The 23,845-nt window shown below is 44.0% G+C and overlaps 1 protein-coding gene across 2 annotated transcripts in view; it reads right to left on the bottom strand.

The window, feature by feature from the left end:
* Positions 1-23,845, bottom strand: part of LOC119456151 (UDP-N-acetylglucosamine--dolichyl-phosphate N-acetylglucosaminephosphotransferase-like) — a 32,675-nt gene that overhangs the window by 5,943 nt on the left and 2,887 nt on the right. For both annotated transcript variants that reach the window (XM_037717769.2, XM_049669566.1), the window contains exons 3-7: positions 21,200-21,413; positions 17,902-18,048; positions 13,446-13,530; positions 1,803-1,991; positions 1,173-1,416 (exon numbers count right to left, since the gene is read on the bottom strand). In XM_037717769.2, the coding sequence (XP_037573697.1) occupies positions 1,173-1,416; positions 1,803-1,991; positions 13,446-13,530; positions 17,902-18,048; positions 21,200-21,413 (879 nt within the window). The remainder of the gene's footprint in view (positions 1-1,172; positions 1,417-1,802; positions 1,992-13,445; positions 13,531-17,901; positions 18,049-21,199; positions 21,414-23,845) is intronic.

Genomic DNA, 23,845 nt, shown 5'->3' with positions numbered 1-23,845 from the left:
CATGAAGGCTTGTTCCGGCTGTGAACAGCACACCACACTCTCATACGTGCATGCTATCTGCATCGTGTTCCGCACAAGTTGTAGACGCTCATTCCCACATTGCGGTGCCATTTCGGTTCATCCTTCTTTGGTGGTACCCCTTTTCACACCTCTCGCGTATACCGGTAATATCTCCTTTTTCTGCAGTTAGCGAAGGCGTCGCAGCTAGCCAGTGTTTGGTCAGTCTCTCCGTCGTATATTTGGGTGGCAGCTTGAAACTGATGCGATCTAACTAGGCCATGATGTTAAAGGAATGTACTGGTTGAGTAGCCACACATACATTAGCTTACTGCTGTTATGACTGACCAATATGGTTTTTCGTGCGAAACTTTTCGCTTGTCACAGGCAGCGTGCATTTTTATGTGCCAGCCGCGGCCCCAGCTCCTTCAGCACATGGGCAGAAGAGAAGCACCATCAGCCATAACGAACTTTCTGAAATTGAAGCCCAAGCAGGTCAGCACGAAATTTTATGCGTATAAGACACACCCGATATCCCGCTTTTTCGTGTCTTGTGAAATGATGACAAAAAGCCAACTCATCAATGCCACTGGTGGGTGACGTGATCGCTGCGAGCAGGCATCCTCGAGTGATCGCTTTCAGTGATACACTCATCACTTACATGCGATTTCGCGTCTTGGCGTCAGACGTGTCGGAAGCTGTTTGTTGCGCTTTGCAAAGTGAGGTGCCCAGTGCACGTCCTGTGCCAAGTCCTGCGAAATCTTGAGAAAGTGATCATATCTCCGACTGCAATCATATATTTTCAAGCTGGCAGCGCATAGATTGGCCGACTAAGCCGAGCGCACGCCGGCCGCTGCCACACAGGTAGCATGTTTACATTTATCCCGCGGCCAGCTGTCCAAGTGTTAAATTTTGCATACTTTGGGCAGCTTCGGGTTGTCTCACGTGACTTTCTATCAGGACCGGAACTAGCTGGCTGCCGTCTGGCTGCCCGTGGGCTGCCAGAAATTCGAAAATCGAAGAGGTCCAATGTCATAACTGTCGCAAACACACATGCATGTAGATTCTATTTGCTTCCAAATACTGGCTGCTCTCATTTGAACAGCAAGAAAGACTGAAATAACGAAAGCATAATTTACTATTTCGTGTTTGAGATAAGCTGCCAGTTAAGATACCTGGATAGCGAGGAGCACAGTGGTGACCGACTGCTCGTGCCGTTTGCCACCCCACACAAGCACAAGATTGATGAGCGTGAAGTTGCTGCAGTCCACCTCGTCACTGTCTTTCTCGTGAACTGGCTTGCATTGCACCAGACCTAAAGTTCGATAGAGGTGGAGCACCAGTCGCCCCAAAGGATTAAGTGAGGACACCCGGAACCGCACTGTGCTTGCTTCCATTTTATCTTCCTCTGCACAGAATCTGCACGTGACAGCAATAAAAACAGTTAATGCTGGCTTTTCAGCCGTATGACTTGAAGCTATAGTGGGCACTACATCTACCACCCCTTCCCTCAAACCATCAAGTACTAAAATGTATATGTGTGTACATGCATCTGCATGTGAACTAGAATGAATAAACACTGTATGGCACATGGTCACAACTATGTATACTGCTCTATGCACCTAGGAGAGCTCACAAATTTAAACAAAAAAGGCATAGACTCTTCAGCAACAGTGATGAACTACACGGTTACTGTCAGTTGCAGATCGTATATGTAACTTGCAATGAACTGCCACATGCTGAAGCTAAGCAATGTTGATGCCTCACTCATTGTTCAAAGCAAGAGGCCAAAATGGCAGTGGTACCTGGGAAGCCTATGTCTTGGGCATGGAATCAGGTGAAAGAGCTGCGGCACACTGTACAGGAAGTTGAACACTTGTGGGAGAAAGAACAGCAGCATGGTCTTGCTGAAGTGGCCCAGGATGCCCACCACGGCAAAGGTCATGCCGGCAAAGTAGCAGAATGTGTCACCAACAAAGACTTGCGATGGGTACCTGCAGCAAAGGAAACAGCACTGTCATAGCGGGTTCCTTCTACACACTACCAAGCCACCACAGCTTATGTGAGCAACACAGAGATATGGGACTCATGTACTTCAGTCAGACCCATAGAATACCTAAACACGACCCATCACATTCTCTTGTGTGAGCTTGTTTGCAATCCTTTCACTGAAACTTCACAGGCAATGCTTTTTTATAGCCAACATTGGACAGCTTCGAGTATCCATTGTGCATGTCAACAACCTGACACATCTCAGTTCACACCACAGAGCAAGAACTGTGGGACAGTTCACTCTCTGGAAAATTTGACTACATTGTATCTGGAAAATGTGACTGCATTCTGCACGTGCTAAGAGCCAAGAGCACACAATCGGAATGCGGCAAAACAAAGAGCAAACTGCACTGATGTCCTAGTTGCCATTGTAACTGGGCATGCATTCATCGCTCGGCTCCCTCATGCCCACACTTTTGAGCCTATGAAGCTCAAAGCTAGCAGCCCCTCTGTGACATGCGCCGATGAGAAAGAAGCAGACAATAAAGCCAGACAAAGCGTAGGGGCAAATGAACTATTATGTTTAATGGAAATGTAGAAAAAAATTAGGTAAAGGGGAAATTAAAGTGGACGAAAAGATAACTTGCCGCATGTCCACTTTATCTTCCACTTGAGCAATAATTCGTTAATCAAGAGAGAGAGAGTGCCAGTTCCTCACATTCTTCCCTTGGGGCTGCTGGCTCTTTGGAATGCTAAGTGACATTTGCACTGCCTAAGAGATCAGCCCAGTTTACCCATTGCACTATCTTCCGAGGTCAGGCCAGAGCCAATATAATGTTGCCATTCCTCCCGCGCGATTCTATGCCACTCTTACCATCCACTGTTCCCGGCCAGCTGATCCCACTGATAACGCAGGGTGGAGCGCCGCTCTAGCCATTGATGAAGCCCAAAAGGGAATGGCATTGGCACAAAATTGTTACATTATCTCAGCACAGGTTTTAATGTTTCTTTGCCACAGTACAATAAAACAGTTGTCATGCCATTGACATTGTCGTCATCGTCATTGTCATGCTGTCACTTTCGCATTGTCATGTTGTCACCTTTGCACTGTCACATACACAATTGCTTGCCTTACACTACATGTTATGCAATATGGCAACATTTTACAGAAGTCCAAACAAGGCTACCTACCACAAACTATAACAAACTATCTAAAAATGCTTCACAAACCATTGATTAACATTAACACATAGCATTCCCACAGTACATGGGAACTGCAAAATTTTCGGTGCATCATGCTACGCCTGAACAAAAGCACAACAAACAACAAACAAACAACAAACAAACAAACAAACAAACATGATCAGTACATTTACAGGCCCATAATTGCTGTTTGTAGTAAAATACTTTGGATAAATAAAGACAACAAACCTGGAGGTCGATTTGAATTGAAATGTTTGAGTTAGGTTACTGCAATTATTTCCACAAAGTGCATAACTGCTTAATATGTTATGTAAGCCTTCTGCAGCAGATGGAATGCTTAATATGAACAAAAAAGAGTGCTGGAATGAAGTATTTCGGGAAATGCTAGCTCAGCAGTAGGCACATGTATATACTTAGTTTCATACATAGCAGGCAATGCTATGTAAGCAAGAGAAACTATAAAGGCAGACATCGTTTATTCGACCTAACATTAAGTCTCCTACTTTTATGTTGCAAAATAAGATGTATTTATTACATGGAAGGTGTTGCAGATTAGGACCCATTTATCACCAAAGAGTCAAGACATGTTTCTGCGACAAGCAGCAACAAGGTAGTGCTTGCACTTGAAATGAACACACAGTATGTCACACACAAGAAGCACAAAGGTGCCCAACTATAATACATAATTTGATGTAAGCTTACATCCTAAAAATTGTAGTTGTAAGGTATGAAGTCCCATATTTACTCAAATGTAGGCCGAACTCCAAAATTTGGAGGGTCAGAAAATAAAATTAAAATAAAAAGAAGCATTATACGTGAAAAGAACACGCATTTTAAGGTTTGCAAATGCTCATTGCAAGCATGTGTAATGTTCACTCGCCGTTTTCATCAACATCCTTGACCTTGCATTCCAATTTTTCTGCTATCAATGCAAATTCTCCTCATCAGAATGGAACTCATGCTGCACGTGCTTTGACGTCTGGCATTTTTAAAAGCAAAGCTTTTCTTTGCGGACCTCGCCAAGTTCCGTGACCGTGCCTGCAGCTCGGCTGTTGCCTTGTCAAATATGCCAACCAATCACAGTGGGTTCCTTGCAGCACCACCATACGGTGCTCGCCTTCGCGGCACTGGATGTGTGGGGAAAAGAAAAAAATAGAACCTGAAAACCCAAAAAGCTCGCCCTTGCGCATTCGCAGCTGCATGGTAAGGAGGAAGTAAATGATTCTTGTGGATAGAATGGATTCGAATTGCGCTACGTACGTATGTGCATGCTGCCTCTGATACCATGATGCGTTGAAGGAATCCGTCGTACTCGCTAATAGTCAGCAACTCTGCTTAACAAAAGGCTCGTTACAATTTATGTGTGTGTGTGTGTGCGCGTGTGCACATTCGTGCGTGCACTTATGTTTCGACTCTTTATGCACTTATGTTGTGACCTGTCAGCCTGTGTCAGAGAGCAATATATAGATGCCGACTTGTTGGATCTGCTGCATTTTTTTCTTCTAGCAGAATGTTTTCTCATTTAAAAACCACAGTGCAGTGGCATCATGATCAGTAGCGTTTCACGAGGTTAAACAGTATGATGCATGCAAACATGGCCACTTAAAAAGACAAGATGCTATGTTTAAACAAAATGGCTTACACAAAACCATCAGCTGCAATCATGGCCTCCAAAATTGGGCGATGCGCCGCCATATCTTGGAGGCTTTACTGCAATATATGCTTGAAATATTGTTACCATGACGTGTTGTTAAGTGTCTGGTGGTGGTGCCCAAACCACATCCTTAAAACCCAAGTCGACCCCCAACTTTCATATATTAAAAAAAAAAACGTCTTCACCTACATTTGAGTACTTCTTGTAATTATTCTGTAGAAAGCATTGAAAACCATAAATAACTGCACTATGGAATGCATGGAGTGAGACTTCTGTGACCAAGCTATTTGTGTCGCTTCCATAGCATTGCTTGCCAAGTATGAAATGGAATATAGATGCCTACCACATGGATGGTGTAGGATGTGTAGGTTATCTACTTGGCCAGGTGCTGTCACTGCATTTGTTTGAGACAGCGGGAAGGCTAGTGGTAAAGCCCCACGCCAATGTGTGTGCGATACTGCACACTGTCTTGGGGAAACTTTTCCTAAAAAAAAAATTATGGGGTTTTATGCGCTAAAACCACGATCTGATTATGAGGCACGCTGTAGTGGGGGACTCCGGATATTAGGACCACCTGGGGTTCTTTAACGTGACCTAAATCTAAGTGCACGGGTGTTTTCGCATTTCGCCCCCATCGAAATGTGGCCGCCGTGGCCGGGATTCGATCCCGCGACCTTGTTGTGCTCAGCATCCCAAGAATTTAATACTAATGTCCCACGGGCATTCCAAAGGTCTTTGAAACGATAGCCTATCGATTCAAGGCGAAGTAGGCACTGCCAGGCTGCCACAATGGCCATCGAGTCAATAGTCTATCGAGTCGATGGAGTTGTGCGGAACTATATCAAAATCGCAAAGGCCTTAGAGCAGCAGACGTGGGCACCCTCGTCAACGGCGTATCGAGTGTGGAAAGCGGTAACTAATGCATTTGATGAAAAAGGACATCAAGAAACTGTTTACTCTGTAAAGATAGTTTCTTTTCTTGGAGCAAAAAGAAATGCCAGTCCCACGCCATCACAACACAATACTGGCAGCTGTGCCCTTCATAACGGGGCACCAAAGGATCTAGACCATGGCAGAGCCATAACTTAAAAAAAAAAGGTTGCTCTTCCTAAAGTGTTACAAAACAAGGAGTTAAACTAACATTCCTGTTTTTCCCTTTTGCTTCCAGTCCCAGCTGCGTCATAGTGCTCCATGTCTCCACCAGTCATCAAGCCGACACTTTGTTGTGTCGACTACGCCGCTGACTTCGGCTGCTGCTTGTGTGTCCGCAGCTAGAGTACACTATCCTGCACCGTTCATGTTACCTTCGTACGCAAATCATAGTACCATTGGCAACGTGGTGGTCTTGGTGGGCAGGCGGACGCCTAGACATTCTGTGACAATGTGCGCTATGGACTCTTCCTCTGCTGTGCTGCAGAGCAGGCATTGCATCAAGACACCTGCCATATAATGGGCCACCCAAAGTTGAGTGTGCAGGGCTACACAGTGTACCTCGACCATTAGGTGGCTACTTGTTGAATTTTCATAGAATTCTTATATTTGGATTTCTTTCTTCTGCTCTACGTACACCGCCAGTGAACATATTTTTTCGCCATCTCCACTTGCTGGACTTCTTTGTGCAGCTCCATTGCTGCCATTGTGTTCGGAGTGGCAGGCTGTTGAGTTTGCTGTATAGCAGCCATACAACTCCTTCAAGCCGACAGAGTGTGAGAATTTCGAATAGCCACTGAAAACTGCCCATGTGACCCAGCTAATTAAAGATAATTGTCTCAGTGCAGGCACAGTGGTAGACTGGCCAGATGTGAAATATCACATCTCTTCTTCGTGTTCCTTGAAGATGTCGGACCTATCAGCCTGTGTTAGAACTTCATTCATTTTCTTTCCTTCATGGCGGTGTATGCACATTATTTTTCATCGCTTCTTTCAGCCTAGCATATTCAAAACTATTTTTAGCAACAGACATGTTTATCTATTGTAAAATCTAGAAAGTTTAATAAGTTTCCAATTCATAGGGGTAGTAGTTATGGAATGCAGCCTGGCATTCCAGCCTGTGAATAACCACTGTGAAAGATAAATTGCAGAATAATATTACCTACTGCATTTACTCTATTTTAATGCACGCTCCACATAAACATGTACATGAATTTCATGGCCAGAAATAATAAACACAATGCTGTTTATTGCCAACGTACCAGTTTTTCATGGAAAGAAAGACAGTAATGTTCATATGTTCAGAAAGATTGCATCCCAGCTACAGTGGACCGAGCATCATTCATTGTGGCTTTCAGAGGCCTTATCAATATCAAAGGCTCACAGCATCTCATATTCAGTACCATCTACGGCATTTCAAATATTGAATTTCTTGCATTGCAGAATATGCCAGCCTGACAAACTCATGGAGTAGGCACAAGGCAGAGCTTCTACAGCTGTCATGATGTATGGATTTGATTGGATAACATAAAATTTTAGTAAATACGCATTTTTGATTTGTACTCAAGTCTAACACGCATGTCATATTTTAGTACGCGTTTCTAGAAAAAAGAAGTGCACGTTGGAATTTAGTGAATATGAAAATTAACAAAATTTAACTAATAAACTTTTAATTAATCATGCTATAGCAGATGTCCCAACTGCAGAACTGAAGTTCAGCAGTAATGAAGTAATATTAATTAGCAGAAATACTGTGCTTAGCACCAGTTACAACAAATACCTCAAAATCTGTGGCAAAATGCATTTATGTTCAAGTTAGAACTTATCAGCCCGATGGAGTGCTGATAAGTAATCCAGCTGATGTGACTGAACTGAGATATCTACAGCAGATCATCTTTACTAAGTCATCATCATCATCAGCCTCACTGCAGGACGAAGGCCTCTTCCTGCGATCTCCAATTACCCCTATCCTGCGCAAGCCAATTCCAATTTCCACCTGCAAATTTTCTAATTTCATCGCCCGATCTAGTTTTTTGCCGTCCTCGACTGCATTTCCCTTCTCTTGGCACCCATTCTGTAACTCTAATGGTTCACCGGTTATCTACCCTACGCATTACATGGCCTGCCCAGCTCCATGTCAACTAGAATATCCACTATGCCTATTTGCTCTCTGATCCACACTGCTTTCTTCCTGTCTCTTAACGTCACGCCTAACATTTTTCATTCCAGTGCTCTTTGTGCGGTCCTTAACTTGTTCTCGACCTTCTTTGTTAACCTCAAGTTTCTGCCCCATATGTTAGCACCGATATAATGCAATGATTGTACACTCCAACCCATTTTTATTTTTCAGAAAATTTCCTTCGCATGATCAGGGTCCCCTGTGAGTAACTGACCTAGAAAAACGTACACCTTTACAGACTCTATAGGCTGACTGGCAATCCTGAATTCTTGTTCCCTAGCCAGGCTATTGAACACTATGTTTGTCTTCTGCATATTAATCTTCAACCCCACTCTTACACTTTCTTGGTTAAGGTCCTCAATCATTTGCTGTAATTTGTCCCCATTGTTGCTGAATAGGACAATGTCATCTGCAAACCGAAGGCTGCTGAGATATTTGCAGGTGATCCTCAATCCTAAGCCTTCCCAGTATATTGGATTGAATACTTCTAAGCATGCCGTGAATAGCATTCTAGAGATTTCGTCTCCTTGCCTGACCCCTTTCTTGATAGGCAACTTTCTACTTTTCTTGTGGAGAACCAAGGTAGCTGTGGAATCTTTGTAGATATTTGCCAAGATATTCACGTATGCCTCCTGTACTCCTTGATTACGCAATGGACTTTACTAAGTCTTCTTTCTGGGGTTTTACGTGCCAAAACCAGTTCTGATTATGAAGCATGCCGCAGTGGAAAGCTCCGGATTAATTCTGACCACCTGAGGTTCTTTAACATGCACTACAACGCAAGCACACGGGCGTTTTTGCATTTCGCCTCCTTCGAATAGCGGCCACCGCGGCCAGGCTTTGATCCCGCGATCTCGTGCTCAGCAGCGCAACACCTTGGCTGACTGAGCCACCGCGGCGGCGGGTGACTTTACTAAGTCAGTTTCGATTAAAATATATAACACGATATAACAATTTCTTATGAAAACTCAAGGGCTTGCACTAAGCCATGAGGTAGTGCCAAATGTGAACAGCATCACTTTTGGTTTGTTAAATTTTGAGCAAAGATGACAAGGCCTGTGCTTGCTGTACTATATCATGTGAGTAAACATTATTGTGACATATGAACCAAGTAATTGTATAATGACTTCACTTTAGAGGAAGCTTTAGCTCAGGGACTCCTATTTAAATACATAAAAACAGAAAAATAGTTTTCCTTGGCAACCACTGCACCAATATTGATGAGGTTTGTTGCATTTAAAAGAAATAGTTAAGGTCTAGTGACTTTTGGAAGCCAAATTTTGATATAGGCCAGTTTTCATTAATAAAAATTTCTGAAGAACTGCACATTTTCAGAAAATTAAACTATAAAGTTAACAATTTTGTAGTTCTGCAATGAAAAACGATATCACAATTCTATAAACTGCTGCAAATAGTAGATCTAAAGCAGACAAAATTGATGTATTATACAGTGTAGACCGCTTCTAATGTAAGTCACTGGAGTTGCGAATATCCGCACTATAAGCGGTACCGCACTATAACCAAAGCAACAATTTTTAAGGCCCGCACATATGCAAAACATGTGCACCGAGCCGCCACGCGCATGCGACAGTCGAGGAATGCGGCTACAACGTTTGCATTCAATTTACAGTCAGATCTCGTTAATTCGAACCAAATCACGCGGCGGCGCCTCTGACTGATATTGCTCCAGGCACCGCCATAGAGTAAAAGCTTAGGAGAGACCCCTCAATGTCGCACGCGAAAAAAAAAAAAAAAAAAAAAAAAAAAAACGCGGCGGAAATTTCACCCTCTCTCACATGGCAAGGTCGCCGATACTGCGTTGCGCCGGAACATGCGTGTACGCGCCGACGTCTCAGCCACGCTACCGTAGCCACGCGTAGAAAATGGCAGTGAACCCTTCTTTCTCTTATATGCTTCCTGTACTTTCTAGTCACGTGTTGACCTTGCATGGTGCGGCTACGGGGCAGAGGGAAGCAGCGGCGCTTGTCCCAGGCCCGCCAACGAAACTGTCCGCGCCGGCAAACGCCGCTTCCCGATAACGGCAGAAAACGAAACTTCGGGGAGCTGGCGCCGCGTCGAAAGTGAGGGAGCTACAAGGGAGGGCGAGGGGAGCCGCCGAAGCGGCGGAGTTGCCGAGGCGAAATCCGCTTCCCTGCCGCCCTCCTCCCTCACATTCCACGGTCTCCGCGTGTGCCCTTCGCCACGCTGTGCCGGCGCCGCCCGCTCCCTGAAGTTTCGTTTACTGCCGTTATCGTGAAGCGAGCGTTGGCCGGCGTTGGCAGTTTCGTGGCCCTCGCTCGCTATGCGCGCCGTGATATTTCAGGACTCGCACTCAAGATTCTGGTTTCAGCCTCACTGGCTGTTCGTTCGCACCACATGCCCTTCTCCTCCACTTCGTCTCTCTTTCTTCCTCAAGCACTTCTTGGGGCGCCCGTTTGAGGGGAGAGTTCGCCGTCTCCGCTGACTTCCGTACTCCCAGGCAGCCGCACTGTAACCGGTATTTCGTTTCGCGCAACTGCACTGTAAGCGATATGTGTATACATGGAGTGCTATGGGAAAATTAACGGGAGTCTGAAAAGACCGCACTATATGCGGTCCTGCACTATAAGCGGTTACGTTATAAGTGGTCTACACTGTACATGGCTCTAAAATATGCCACTGAAATGCGAGTAGGACTTTTGCAACGCAAATATCAACACTGCAACAAAATTATGTGGGCTGCAAATTTATATGCTGAATTTGTCTGCATTATATGCTCTAACAAGTGCAGTTTACGGAACTGCGGTATCTGTCTTTGTTGCAAAGCTACGGAATAGTAAACTTCATGATGATATTTTTTTTAAACTTACCTATTTTTAAGAACCATGTAAGAGATCCCATGCTCTAAATCAAAATTCCGCTTGCAACATTCACTAGAATTTAACCTTTCTCTCTCAATTGGAACAAACTTCATTCAAATCGGCCCAGGGGTTGTCTCATAAAAGCATTTCTGCATTTTACATATATTTGAATAGGTGGCATCGAAGTTGGCCCCGAGTTGAAATGAACTAAATTCTAGGGTTTTATGTGCCAAAACCATGATTTGATTATGAAGCACCCCATAATGGAGGACTCCGGATTAATTTTGGCCACCGGGGGATCCTTAACGTTCCCCCAAATGCATAGGGCACAAGTGTTCTTGCATTTCGCCCCTATCGAAATGCGGCCGTGACGACCGGGGTTTGATCCCACGACCTCGTGCTTAGCAGCGCAACACCATAGCCGCTAAGCCACCATGGTGGGTTGAGCTAAAGCTACCTCTTAAAAAATATTTATTTGTGTGGCGATAAAACGTATTAGGTTAAGTGACGTTCAAGAAACGCTGTTGATGTACTGGCATTCACAAGGTGTCATAGAACCCTTTAAAAAACTTCCTCCCAAATCAGTTTTGCTCAGATTTTTTTATATGAAAAAATAATGTCCAAGCACAATTGCGGGAGCAAAGTCCAGGAGCATCATTTTTTGAGATACAGGAAATCCTCCTCCAATCCACTTCCCTCCATAAAAGTCACTGCTAATACTACATCATGCTGTGTATTAAGTCACATGAGTGCATGTTGGTGTGTGCCGAAGAACAGGACTAAAAAAAAGTGCAGGCAAACCAACGTTGACGACACAACTGTATGTCACCTTGAGCATGCGCGTCTGCCTCCTTCGCGCACTTTGTGCCATGACACCTTGCAACACCCATCTGCAACGCCCATCTCAGCCACAGCCACCAGAGAACTCTGGTCGACCCCATCACCTCCACACGAACTCCATACACTTGGAATGTCTAAAAGACATACAGAACTGCCGACCATGTACATATACTCGAAATAGTCTTTTCGAATTATTCACATGTCACAAATTCTGTGTATACTGTCAGGACAGCATTTCCCGTGCCATCTTAATTCCTTCCTTTTACAATCCCGCACTTTTCTGCCGTCTTTTATTTTAGTTTTCCTCCGCATACTTCCTCCTGCTCTGCTTTATGATGTGCCGCCTCCATGGCCACACGCTTATGACATGCTGAGGACTGTCAAGCTAGCTCTACTGCACCCAGCTCTGCAATCTCCCTTTGCCCCCATCCGCACAATTACTACGTTGATCTCACAAAACGGCTCCGTCTCAGCTAGCCACGTCGAATACCTCTTATGCTGCAATCACTCCTCGCAGTTTTCACCTCAACCACCTTAAGGTCCTCCTACTGGCTTTCCGACAGCTCCTTTTCGTTCCCCGGTCGCATTCTTCCCCGTGACACGCCTTATCCAGGCACATACAGTGCCTGCTGATGTGACGCCATGCGTGCAACACTGACTTGAATTCGTCCGGCGTGCTGCCTCTCCGCCAATTCTGAAGACCTCCGACCTACAAGACACGCTGAACATTCAACGACAAAATCTGAATGCAGTTTCGTAAGCGGGCTCTTTTGCTCCTGCCCCTGAGAACGACGTCAGTTCTTTCTGCATGGCTGAGAACTCCTCCTGTGGTTTCCACAGAGCACCTTTTCAAGCCTTCAGCAGACAACACACACCACCAGACAAGCTACCAAACCGCGCACGTGCTAGTCATAATGGCACTGATACCAAAACATGGCGCAACACACCCACTGCACGCGAGGCTCTGGAGATGAGACCACTGTACCCCACACCATGCCCCGGTACTCAACCGCTCGTGCAATGTGTCCCAAGTTGCACACGCCCACGCCACCAACTCAAGCGACGTCATACTTTCACCTGTCGTCTGATGGTACAGCCACGCCTGAACCCTGAGGATGAGACTCACTACTCCACGCAGGCTCCAGCGGCCTCATGGATGAGCATCGCATGCCTTCCCAAGACCATATTGGTGACCTGGACGTTGGCAGCAGGCCTGAAGACACAGTGATGCGCTACATCCACAAGCCACTGCCGTTCCCGGAGTTTTGGCCAGGAAGCGCAGCTATCTGGCTAGTCAAGGTGGAGGTCGGATTTAACCTCCGTAACATCACGTCACAGCAGGACCGGTACAACATCACGGTAGCTATGCTTCCCTCTGTTCATGCGTTTTTATTCCTTGCGCTCCATACAAGTTCGCGCTGGGTGGGAGAGCTATGTGGGAGACCCATTGCCACCACCTCAGGGAGCATGCAAGGCACACAGGAAGAAAAACAAAGCTGTGGTACGGTGTGACCATAAAACAGACACTGTCTTCTCCATTCCTTCTCAGATGCCATGCCCTGACTCGGAAACCCTCAATAAACTGGAGGTCTAACTGACCTCACCGTATCCTCACTAGTCTGTACTTTGCACACATTCCGTCATTCATTGTACACTAAGCTTTTGAGAAATTAATCAGAATGTGAAATATAGCAGCTAGCATCCTTTGCAATACCCCTTCTGCGTCAGTTTACTGAGATCAGTGTGAGTTACCTTTCATTGTGATCCTTGCATAAAAGTTCTGTCAAAAACAACAGGGCTTAGTACTCACCAATTGTACTTCAGGAGACCCAAGGTGGTGAAGAGAAATGGAGGCATCAGGTAGAGTGAAAAAAGGTGGCTTTTCCAGCAGTCACCTGGCAACCAGAGAGACCAGAAGGAAAAAGCCATGAGGGATACTGTACACAATGCATGCAACCACTACAGCAAAACTGCCTAAATGAAGTAACTTCAGTGCAAAACCATGGAGGAAAAAAAAAAAAAAGACTAGGAGGGAGCAATAGGCAGCCATTTGGAAGCTTAGTCTCAAAAATATTGTGACAGGGTGACAAAATGGGAAAAATTATGCATATCCAATGCATATGCTGGAATCTATATGAAGTGAAGCTTTTGTAAGTGGTTTTCTTGTATTCATGTGTGTGCTCTCACGTGCACATACTCTCAATCACATGTTCTACACGGTGTGACGCATGTGCCAATTGTCTCGGAGAGCTATTTGGCATTGGCAAGAGAGAAGCACGCATGCAATTGCGGCATAATGGTTGGAGCATCAGGCTGCTATGCTGGGTGACTGAAGTTCACCACCACCACTGAACACATAATTATTTTACCTTCTGTTTGTGAGATATTTGGAACGACAGCAGCAGCAGCCAAGGTCAGCCAAGTCCGAGAGGGTTCACTTTACTAGTTGGAGAATGATTATTTGCAAGCTGTTTACAGATTTAGGCAAGGAAGATGGCTCAAGAGAAGCAGACACAATGTCCTGTTGATTGTCGTTATTTTCATCATCACAAGACAAGCAACTTGTAACATACGACCTCTTCAGTGCCAACTAGTCAGACTGGGAGAGCTCTGACTGCCACTCCCAAGTGTACTCGTTTTGTCTTTTCAGTGCATTCCCTGCCTCTCAAGAAGGAACTTGTGCAAAAATGAGCATTGTGTACCGGTTGTACCATCTTTAGAGCGGTCGTAAAAACAGTTAAATCTTGTAAGTAAAATTTCAAATAGCAGGTGGAGCAAACGTCTTGGTGCTCTGTCGTTCTGTCTCAGGAGGACAGCCATGGCAAACCAGTATGGCAGGTCCGTCTGCACTTTGACAGATGAAGGGATTCGTAAACTGTTGATGAATTCTGCATCGGAAGAAAGCGACAATGAAGGAACAGTTTCTGTCCACTGAACCAGTACGCAAAAAAAAAAGAAAACCTCAGCAGTCAAAGGGTTAAGCTTGGCGACATGGACGATGTAAGAAGGCGGCAGAGAACAGGATGACAGGTGACGTGAGGGCAGCAAATGGGACTTGTGTGATCTCATGGCGACGGTAAGCGGCTGGACCACGTATTGGTAATGTTGGGGAATGAAACGATGGAACACAGATAAAGGCTAAAAATGGCTGTTGTCAGGGCGACAAGGAATGGTAAGTGATGTATGCAGTGGGCCTATTTTCATAGAGTCAACGCAGTGATGGGCACCAAAGGGATAGAAAAAGAGGGAAGGGTGGTGTCAGAGGAGGTTTCCTTGTGAATGCTCGCTGCCTGATGTAATGCTCTCAGTTTTTTTTCCTTCCTCCACATGTAAAACTCCGTGTGTGTGCTCACGACTCAGGAGTATTGTAGTAGTAACGGTTGCAACCTCTAGCCTGACAAAAAACTGGTTGTGAGATTAACGGGAAGTGTAGACAGATGTCGGTGCCACACTAAAAGTAAATGAACAAAACTGCAATGAATTGCATAAAAAATGGTACAGCAGCACTTATCCTATGATTGCCTATATACAGGTTGAGACACTTTTAATGAACAAATCTAGTGTGTAGCGCATGAGGTTGCCATGACATGCATCAAGCATTGTGGCACGATAAGATTGCAAAGTGCGAAAAAAAAAAAAAATTTGTTTTAGCCAGTTTACTGTGGCAGCACATTCTGCCCCAATCCTGTGTGTGATGACCCACTGGTAGGTCACTCGTCATATTCCGCTAGTGCTTTGTAATGCATCAGTGAGTCATACACATTTAAAACTTTCTCGAGCTCCAGAAAGATGGTAACAAGAAGTTTGAAATGAGAAGCAACACCAATTTTTCCTCCCCATTAATTTCCAGCAAAGATATTGCTAGCACACTGCAGGAAAGGCCTGCACAACCGCACATGAAGAATAACCGCCGTGTCCTACCAGTGATCCATGTTACGGTGAACGTGTTAAAGAGTAGACGCTTTCAAATGGAGACAGCATGTCATATCACCACACAAGGCCAGGTAAGCTGGCTCTGACGTGCGATGAGATGGATTTCTAAGACATGCCATTATCGTATGCACTAAATTGTCTATCATCACAGTGCATCAGTTGAGTACATTTTCGCCAAGTGTATTCTTTGTTACATTTCTTCTTGTAGCTAACAATAGACATAGAAACCGAAATTAACAGAAGGAGTGTCAAATTTTTAATAGCTGGCGGCAGTTCCGTGACCATGATTAAAATGTGTAGATGGCATCTACTTTCTTGGTGAAGCAGGCAAAACCGGAGTCATCAGAATGCTCACCAGTCACAAAACTTCCACATCCACCTGCTATGGTTCTGAATTCACATGGTATTGCCTTTTCTTGGGGGGTGCCTCTACTAGAGAGTAGAACACAAGGAACTGTACAACAATGCTGTGTGCCTTAATGGTGGAACTCACAACTACCACTCGATACAGAATACGTCATTTCAAAAATTTAATTACGGGGTTTAACATTCCAAAACTGTGGAGCATGTTATGAGGGATGCTGTAGTGAAAGGCACTGAATTAATTTTGACCACCTGGGTTTTTTTTATTCTAAGTCTTAAGCATGGTAGACGAGAATTTTTTGCATTCCGACCTTAGCAAAGTGCAGCTGCCGTGGCCGTGAATCAAACCTGTGACTGTGTGCTTAACAATGTGACGCCATAGCCCCTGAGCTACTGTGGCGAGTATTTCAAAGATATAATGAAGATAGTTGACACCCATAAATGCTGCAAAACTTCATAACACCAGCAATGTCAACATAAGTTTTATACAGTAGAACCTCGTTCAACAAAGCCTCAAGGGAGTGGGGAAATATGGTCCAATTAACAGGAGTTCCGTTTACAGAGAAAGATGTGTAGAGGTGCAGCACTATATGTCATACACCCTTTTTACATTGTTAGATGTGCTAGCATAAAGACATGAATGCAGAAGCTAGTTTGTCCTGTGGTTTGAGCGTGTTCGATGGCTACTGAATTGACTAGGCTTCGCTAGTTTTCGTTTCAAGGTGTCGCCGACGTATCAGAACAAAAACATAGCTTTTACTATTCCAGTCAGTGGCTGAATAACACGCAGTCGTGCAGAGGGAGTCCGAATTATTAACCCTTTCAGAGTCAATGACGTACATGTACGTCCTCCGCGAACACCTTCAAAATGGTCAATGACGTACATGTACGTCATCGCTTGTACATTTAAAAAGCGCACCTCTTTCGACAATTTCTTTCGCTTGGCATGTGCTGCCACTCGACGGGAACACGTGGAATTTTTTTACTTGCACCAATGCCTCTCCATTTTTTTTTTATGGCAACAGCGCGTCGGCTATCGCTCGCACATCCGGGCGCGCGCACGTGCGGCAACTTACGGTTTTCTCCTGCGGCGGCTCCCGCTTGTTGCACGTGCAAAACTGATGGCTATCTGGTTTCAAATCTCTCAAAGGGTGACCGCTTGTTACTCGATCGTTTATCGCTCACCGTGGCGCAATTACACCTGTTCCCGGCCAGGCGCGCATTTACACAAGTGCTGCTGCCGTTTTTGCATTTCCTTTTTTGGAGAACACAAAAGCTCTATCGCACTTTGTTGGCGATAAGACGCAGGCTTCTTACTTGTTTTGGTTTTCCGACATGCAGACAACCATTTTTCAGTGCGCTTCTTCTTATTCATGAATAAACATTGTGCATTTTACAGGACAAACAATGTTTTCGTCACTTTACTGTCACCTAAAAAAATTACAGCCATTTTTTTTTTCGAAATAGGTTCTTTCGAAGAATTTAAATCAGCAAGAAAAAAAAATCGACCCTGGGGGGTTGTATATGGCAAAAAAATTCGACCCTCAAAGGGTTAAATGACGTACTGTAAGGCACCCAAAATTTTGGTTGTCTATGGGCGAGTGGCGGTGCCAAGGAGCTGTCCAGGTGTGCTATGCAATGCTATGCTATGCATTCAATAGCTATCAAATATTTGCCTGATTGAGCCTTTTCCACCCCTTTTTAGGGATAGCTTTCTGGACAGAAGACAGATGTCACAAGAAATGTGTTTCAGATTCTGCCTCTTTGTGAAAAAAATTACTTAAAGTTTGCTTCTTTGTGTTCATCTACAGAGAGTTAGAAAAATGTTGGTTCCGATTAACAAAAGTTTTTTTGCACTACCTAAATACAAAACGAACTAATTAGAGGCTGCTAATTCGTCTAAGCGATTTCTGTTTACCGAGATTCTACTGTATATCACAATTTATCACAGTATTATAAAGAGAACTCACCAAACAATTCTATCAGATTAAAGATTATGATGGAGGCAGCAATGACAGCAGACTGGCCAGCTTCAAGACCATTGATGCCGGCAAGAATGTTGATGGCATTTGTGCAGAACACGGCAAGCATGCCCATGTATATGTAGTATAATGGACCTGCAAAATAATCCATGTTTAGTATGAAGGGTACTTGTGTGTGATAACGTTAAATTTATGATATTCATGCAATACCCGCATCTCAACATAAGTAGTAAATGCACTTTGCATTACGAAATACAATGTTTGAAAAAAAGGCAGGAAAGCACACCAAGGTATATCGAGCCAATGTGCTTCCGGCTAGCTACGAGGATGGCTGAAATAACATATAGAAAAGTGTCAAAACCTTGTGCAATAGTATGCTACAATGCAAGTCTTTGAGAGCCCATGGAAATGAATCCTGCTGATTAACCGCTGTTTTACACTCAACATCAGTGACCACATCTGAGCTTAAACAGAATATTTGGCTCAAAAATCAAGGACAACCCTAGTGTTTCAAGTACGCTGAAGACAAATTTACTGATGCTGAAGCAGGCCTCATTTAAGCACTTGCCGACGTTCGAACACCTAATTACCCCCCCCATTCAAACATCTTTTTTTTTTTCAAGTACAATTCTCCCTCTACAATATTTTATTTTCTTGGCTGTTTGGCGGGAGCAGCTTCCACCAGCTAAGACAGCAACATCATCTTGACCTTCAGTACCTATATGAAAGCTATTCACATACAGTCATATGTCATTATAATGTAACAAGATATAATAAACTAATGAAGGGTCATGCCATGCCAACTGTCCTTACTGTGATGCTTGAGAAAAATAATTTCTCTAAAAACTTAGAAAAAAATTACACGCACATAAGCATTACTTGCACAGAATTTTCCCCAAATATCACGGAACTAGTGAAATATGCTAAATAAAGCGCCTTATCAACAATAATCACTAAATTATTGGTTTGTTTTCAGTGGTTTCACGGTGACTGAACATGTCTCGTGCACGTGGTGCTCCCAGTTCACGCTCATGAAATAGATTTGTGGCCTGCTCTACCACTACACGCGTAGGCGGCCGCATATGTTACTTCCAGTAGCATGGAAGTGTGCAGTGTCGATCTACCTTAAGTAAGCATGCCTCAAGGTTCAAATTTTTACACACTGCTGGTGATCTCGGCTTTTATTCCTCACTGCCCAGACCACCATCTGCACCACACTGGCTTGTACTTCCCACCAACATGCTATCAGGTGAAGAAAAGCGCGAACCAAAATAATGCAATGGTGGGACTCAAATTCCAAATTGTTTTTTTCTCTATGAAAAGGCAAATTACTTTGATAAAAATTTCGGTGGCAAAAGTTATGCTTTTTAATTATATCTGTTTTTCTGCTTTCTTTGTTTCATGGACCACCTTAAGTGTGTTACCAACGTCTACACATAGCCCAAAATAGGGTTTTTGCCAAATCCAGGCTTTTATTTTAGAGCCACAAGCAAACGAAGACCACCTATTCGAAATGTGGGAGGCCAAGCTCGCCCTCAGGGACCTGGAAGACCAACGACAACTCGTCGCCAGGGCCAAGAGGGCAGCCGAAGCCAGAGGGTTCCTGGACTCCTATAAGGAACCTTCCCACCTCAGGGTGATACCGGGCCTCGCTCGGGACACTGTTTCAATAATAAACGTTTCTCTCTCTCTCTCTGTGCACTGCCCATGGGCGAAAATAAAATTTTAGAAGATAACACGTCTTGGGGAAAGTTCTATAAAAGTAATTGCAGGCTTCCTTCCCTGACCGTATTTTGAGAAAATTTTTCCAGAAACACTTTATTTGCACATTTTCACCTCGGTGGTAAGGAGCAACACACATAAAGTTATTTTATGAAACTGTTTCATAATGAAAGAACAATGTTTGGGCAACACAAAAACAAAACTTCAAAAAAAATGCACAAAACAGTCGATTGTTGGCAAATTTTTTTTACATGTTTTTTCACCATGTCATGAAATTCAAATGGCCCTCACATGCCCAAAAAGTTTTCTTACGCTCAAAATATTCGGAGAAAATACTGTGCAAATAATGCTTATGTGAGTGTAATTTTCGTGTAATTTTTTTTAGAGAAATAATTTTTCTCGAGCGCCACAGTTAGGACAGTTGACTTGGAATGACCCTAAATATAATGATACGATGATAAATTACCTTGAAATTTCCAAAGAAATACATGAATTTAAAATTTCATTTCAACAAATGAAATATTTCCTATACTCCATTTCAGGCATAGCGGGCAAAGCTGTAGAAGTTACACAAGTGGTGCGGTCATAGCAGTCTCACTCCGCACATTTTGCAGTGGAGTTGTTTTTGATCTGTGACACTTCCTAGGGAATAACGACTTCGTATGTTAAAACCGCTATTTGTGCACGAAAGTTCACATCAAATGACGTATTATTTGAGCACTTTTGTGTTTCCAGTAAGGGGCATGCTATGTTTTGGTCGCAAACACAATTGATGCACTGTGAACCGCCGCTGAAACATCTCACTCCGCTCATTAGGTGGCAAATAGGTTCAGATCTTTGACATTTCATGTAATAAATAGATCATATTTTGCAACATAAATGTACGAGACTTAATTTTTCATCGCATTACACGATGCGTACCTATATCTTTCTTTGAGGTGTGACCCACTATTTTTGGTCACAGATAAGAGCAGTGAGAGTAGTCTCTCTGGCCTTCGCAGCGTTCCCTGCTATGTATGAAATGGAGTATAAAAATGGACATAACAAAATATCTTTAGATAAGAATTCAAATTTACTTATCATTCAAGACTGATTAGGCAGAAATCTGTGATCGCACAATGCTACTAGTAACTCGTCTGATGAGGCAGTTTGAAAGTATCGTAAGCTGTCGGTGGCCTGGCAATGCCCTAAAATTGCTGCCGAGTCTGCGGCTGCTCTACTTCTGCATTTTACAGCCACCAACTCCCGCATTCGTCACAAACAACACGCTGCGCCTGGGTTCAGTGAGAGTTGTGTACCATCACACACGAATAAAACACGAACAGCCGTGTGTGTGGCTTGACATCATGTGCACTATCTTTTTCTTTCTCCAAACTGGCAGTGCCATGCAGTACCATGGCACACAAAAGAGAACATGGCTGCTTCTGTGCTGTCCTTCCGTCTTTGCTAGAGATAGATTTCCCTGCCTTGTGCACGTCAGGTTACAATGCTGAACGTTTCAGGGTGACAGTGAAAACTAGCCAAACTGACAATACTGGCTAAAGCCATCTGTGTCAAAACTGACCGAGCCACAGGTCATTGCCAAACACAAAGCGGAGGGGCTTGGGCACAATGATGGTCGTGTTGTTGAAGGTGACATAATAGACGACAAGCAATGGCAAGGATGCCAATGTCGGCAACAGCAGCTTGTCCCGCCACTTGAGGTCCAGCACGTCGTCCGCAAAGCCCAGCAGCAGCATGCAGCAGATGGACAGTAGGGCAGCCAGAAGCTCAACAAACTGCACGAGGAGGAATGGTAGCATCAATAAAGGGACAGTGAAGAGGAATATTAAGTGAAGCTTTATACAGTCAAAACTCAATATAATGAGTGTGATGATTCTTGTTGCCACCACCGCCGCATCACCACTTTGCCCCCCCCCTCCCCCCCCCACCCAAGACACTGCTTCCATGACTGCGGACGCGCCTTCTTGGCCTCGGCATGAGCACTTCAGCACTGTTCTACTGCATTTTACACCTCTCATTGATTCAGTGAAAGAATAAACCAGCTTATTGTGCCCTATGTTGGGATTCGCCACTTCATATTCCCACAATGAACATGGATATAACAAATTATTGGATACAGTAAATTTTAAATGTTTCTTATCAAAATCATTGTGTAGCGAATACCTGTTCATAACAAATAGTGGATATAATGAAAGCATTTTTCTGTCGGATGCTGCTTTGTTTTGACAACAGTCAACTATAGTAAGTTACATTTCTGCAATTGCAAAGTGGCTGCTTTTAGCGTGACAGGAATCTTGATAGGCAAAGAAAGATGCTAGAACAAAAGATGGGTAATAGCACTCCGAGGTTTCTACACCAGCTAACTGTGATATCATGGATTTGATGGCATTACTCATGCTTATTGAACAATTTATCTGCAAAGAAAAACTACATTGGGCTCTGAAAGCTAACCAAACAAGTCTCAAGAGCCTTTTCTGTGCCCAAATGGCGCAATACAAGATGCACTGAAATCCATGACGTTACATTGCCACACTGGCACTGTAAATTTCGTGCAACATTTAGGAATTAGAGTTTGGCCTTCATTTCGTTTAGTATTAACTAAAAATTTTCTGCCAGATTAATGAAAAAATTGAAAAAGCTAGCGCTAAGGCGTGCAAGGCTTAAGGACAGCGAAGCGACGATCATGTAGTTCTTGTAGTTTTACTAAGTTCTCGCTAGGTTTTTCGTAGGTTTTGCTAAGTTTTGCTAGATTTTACAATTTTTTTTGTAGGTATTGCTAAGTTTTGCAAGGTTTTGCTAATTTTTGCTAAGGTTTGCTCGGTCTTCCCATGGCTGCTACTACCGCCCGCACACTAGCAACCCGCCCGCCTTCACACCTGCTACACGGAATGTTTATGGCAAGCGGAGCAGACGCGCAGTGCGCAGTGTCTAGGCGTAGAGTCTTGCGAAACTATCGCACAGCTGGTATATGGCTGCTAGGCAACAAAATGACGTCATTGCTCAGCGAGGTTTTGTGGCGTGCGGCACAAATTATGGCCGGCTTAAACAGCTCCGCTTTTAAGTAGTGTCTAGGTGTGGAGTCTTGCAAAGCTATTGCACAGCTGGTATGGGGTTGCTAGGCAACGGAGTGACGTCATAGCTTGGGGAGGTTTTGCGGCTCGCAGCACAAATTACGGCCGGCTTAAACAGCTCCGCTGTTAAAAAATACGAGCTATAAAATAATATGTTATCAATCTAAATTGATTTAGTGTTCCTCTTTACTGTCCTTTTAAGCTTGGCACAGGTTTCCTAGCTACTGGTGAAGAAGGCCATACTGAAACCAGTATGAAAAATTTTGTTTCTTCTTTGGAACATTCCCTATGCAATCACCACTTACTGACTGCAATGCAGAATTTGCCCAGATAACTTATCGCAAATGTTCCTTTACGGTCTAGTTTAGCATTTAAACACTTAGACAAAGTAAAAGTTAACAGCAGTGCAACATTTCAAAGTTGAGCAACAACATGCTATTGCAATGCACACCTGAATTGGAAATATGTGCTGCAGTGTCTTTAACTTCATCATCATCAGGCTATTTCTTTATGTCCACTGCAGGATGAAGGCCTCTCCCTGCAATCTCCAATTACCCCTGTTTCGCGCTAGCTAATTCCAACTTATGCCTGCAAATTTCCTAGTTACATAACTCCACATAATGTCTGCCATCCTCAACTGCGCTTCCCTTCCCATGGCACCGATTCTGTAACCCTAATGGTCCACCAGTTATCTACCCTAAGCATTACATGGCCTGCCAGCTCCATTTTCTTCTCTTAATACCAACTAGAATATCTGCTATCCCCGTTTTCTCTCTTCCTGTTATGCCTAACATTTTTCGTTCCATCGCTCTTTGTTAACCTCCAAGTTTCTGCCCCATATGTTAGCACCGGTAGAAGGCAATGATTGTACACTTTTCTTTTCAACGTCAGTGGTAAGCTGCCAGTCAGGATTTGGCGATGCCTGCTGTATGCACTCTAACTCAATTTTATTCTTCAGAAAATTTCCTTCGCATGATCAGGGTCCCCTGTGAGTAATTGACCTAGAAAAACGTACACCTTTACAGACTCTATAGGCTGACTGGCAATCCTGAATTCTTGTTCCCTTGCCAGGCTATTGAACATTATCTTTGTCTTCTGCACATTAATATTCAAACCAACTTTTACACTTTCTCGGT

Source organism: Dermacentor silvarum, chromosome 6, assembly GCF_013339745.2.
Source record: "Dermacentor silvarum isolate Dsil-2018 chromosome 6, BIME_Dsil_1.4, whole genome shotgun sequence".
Taxonomy (NCBI): domain Eukaryota; kingdom Metazoa; phylum Arthropoda; class Arachnida; order Ixodida; family Ixodidae; genus Dermacentor; species Dermacentor silvarum.
This window is presented reverse-complemented; position numbering and strand designations above follow the sequence as displayed.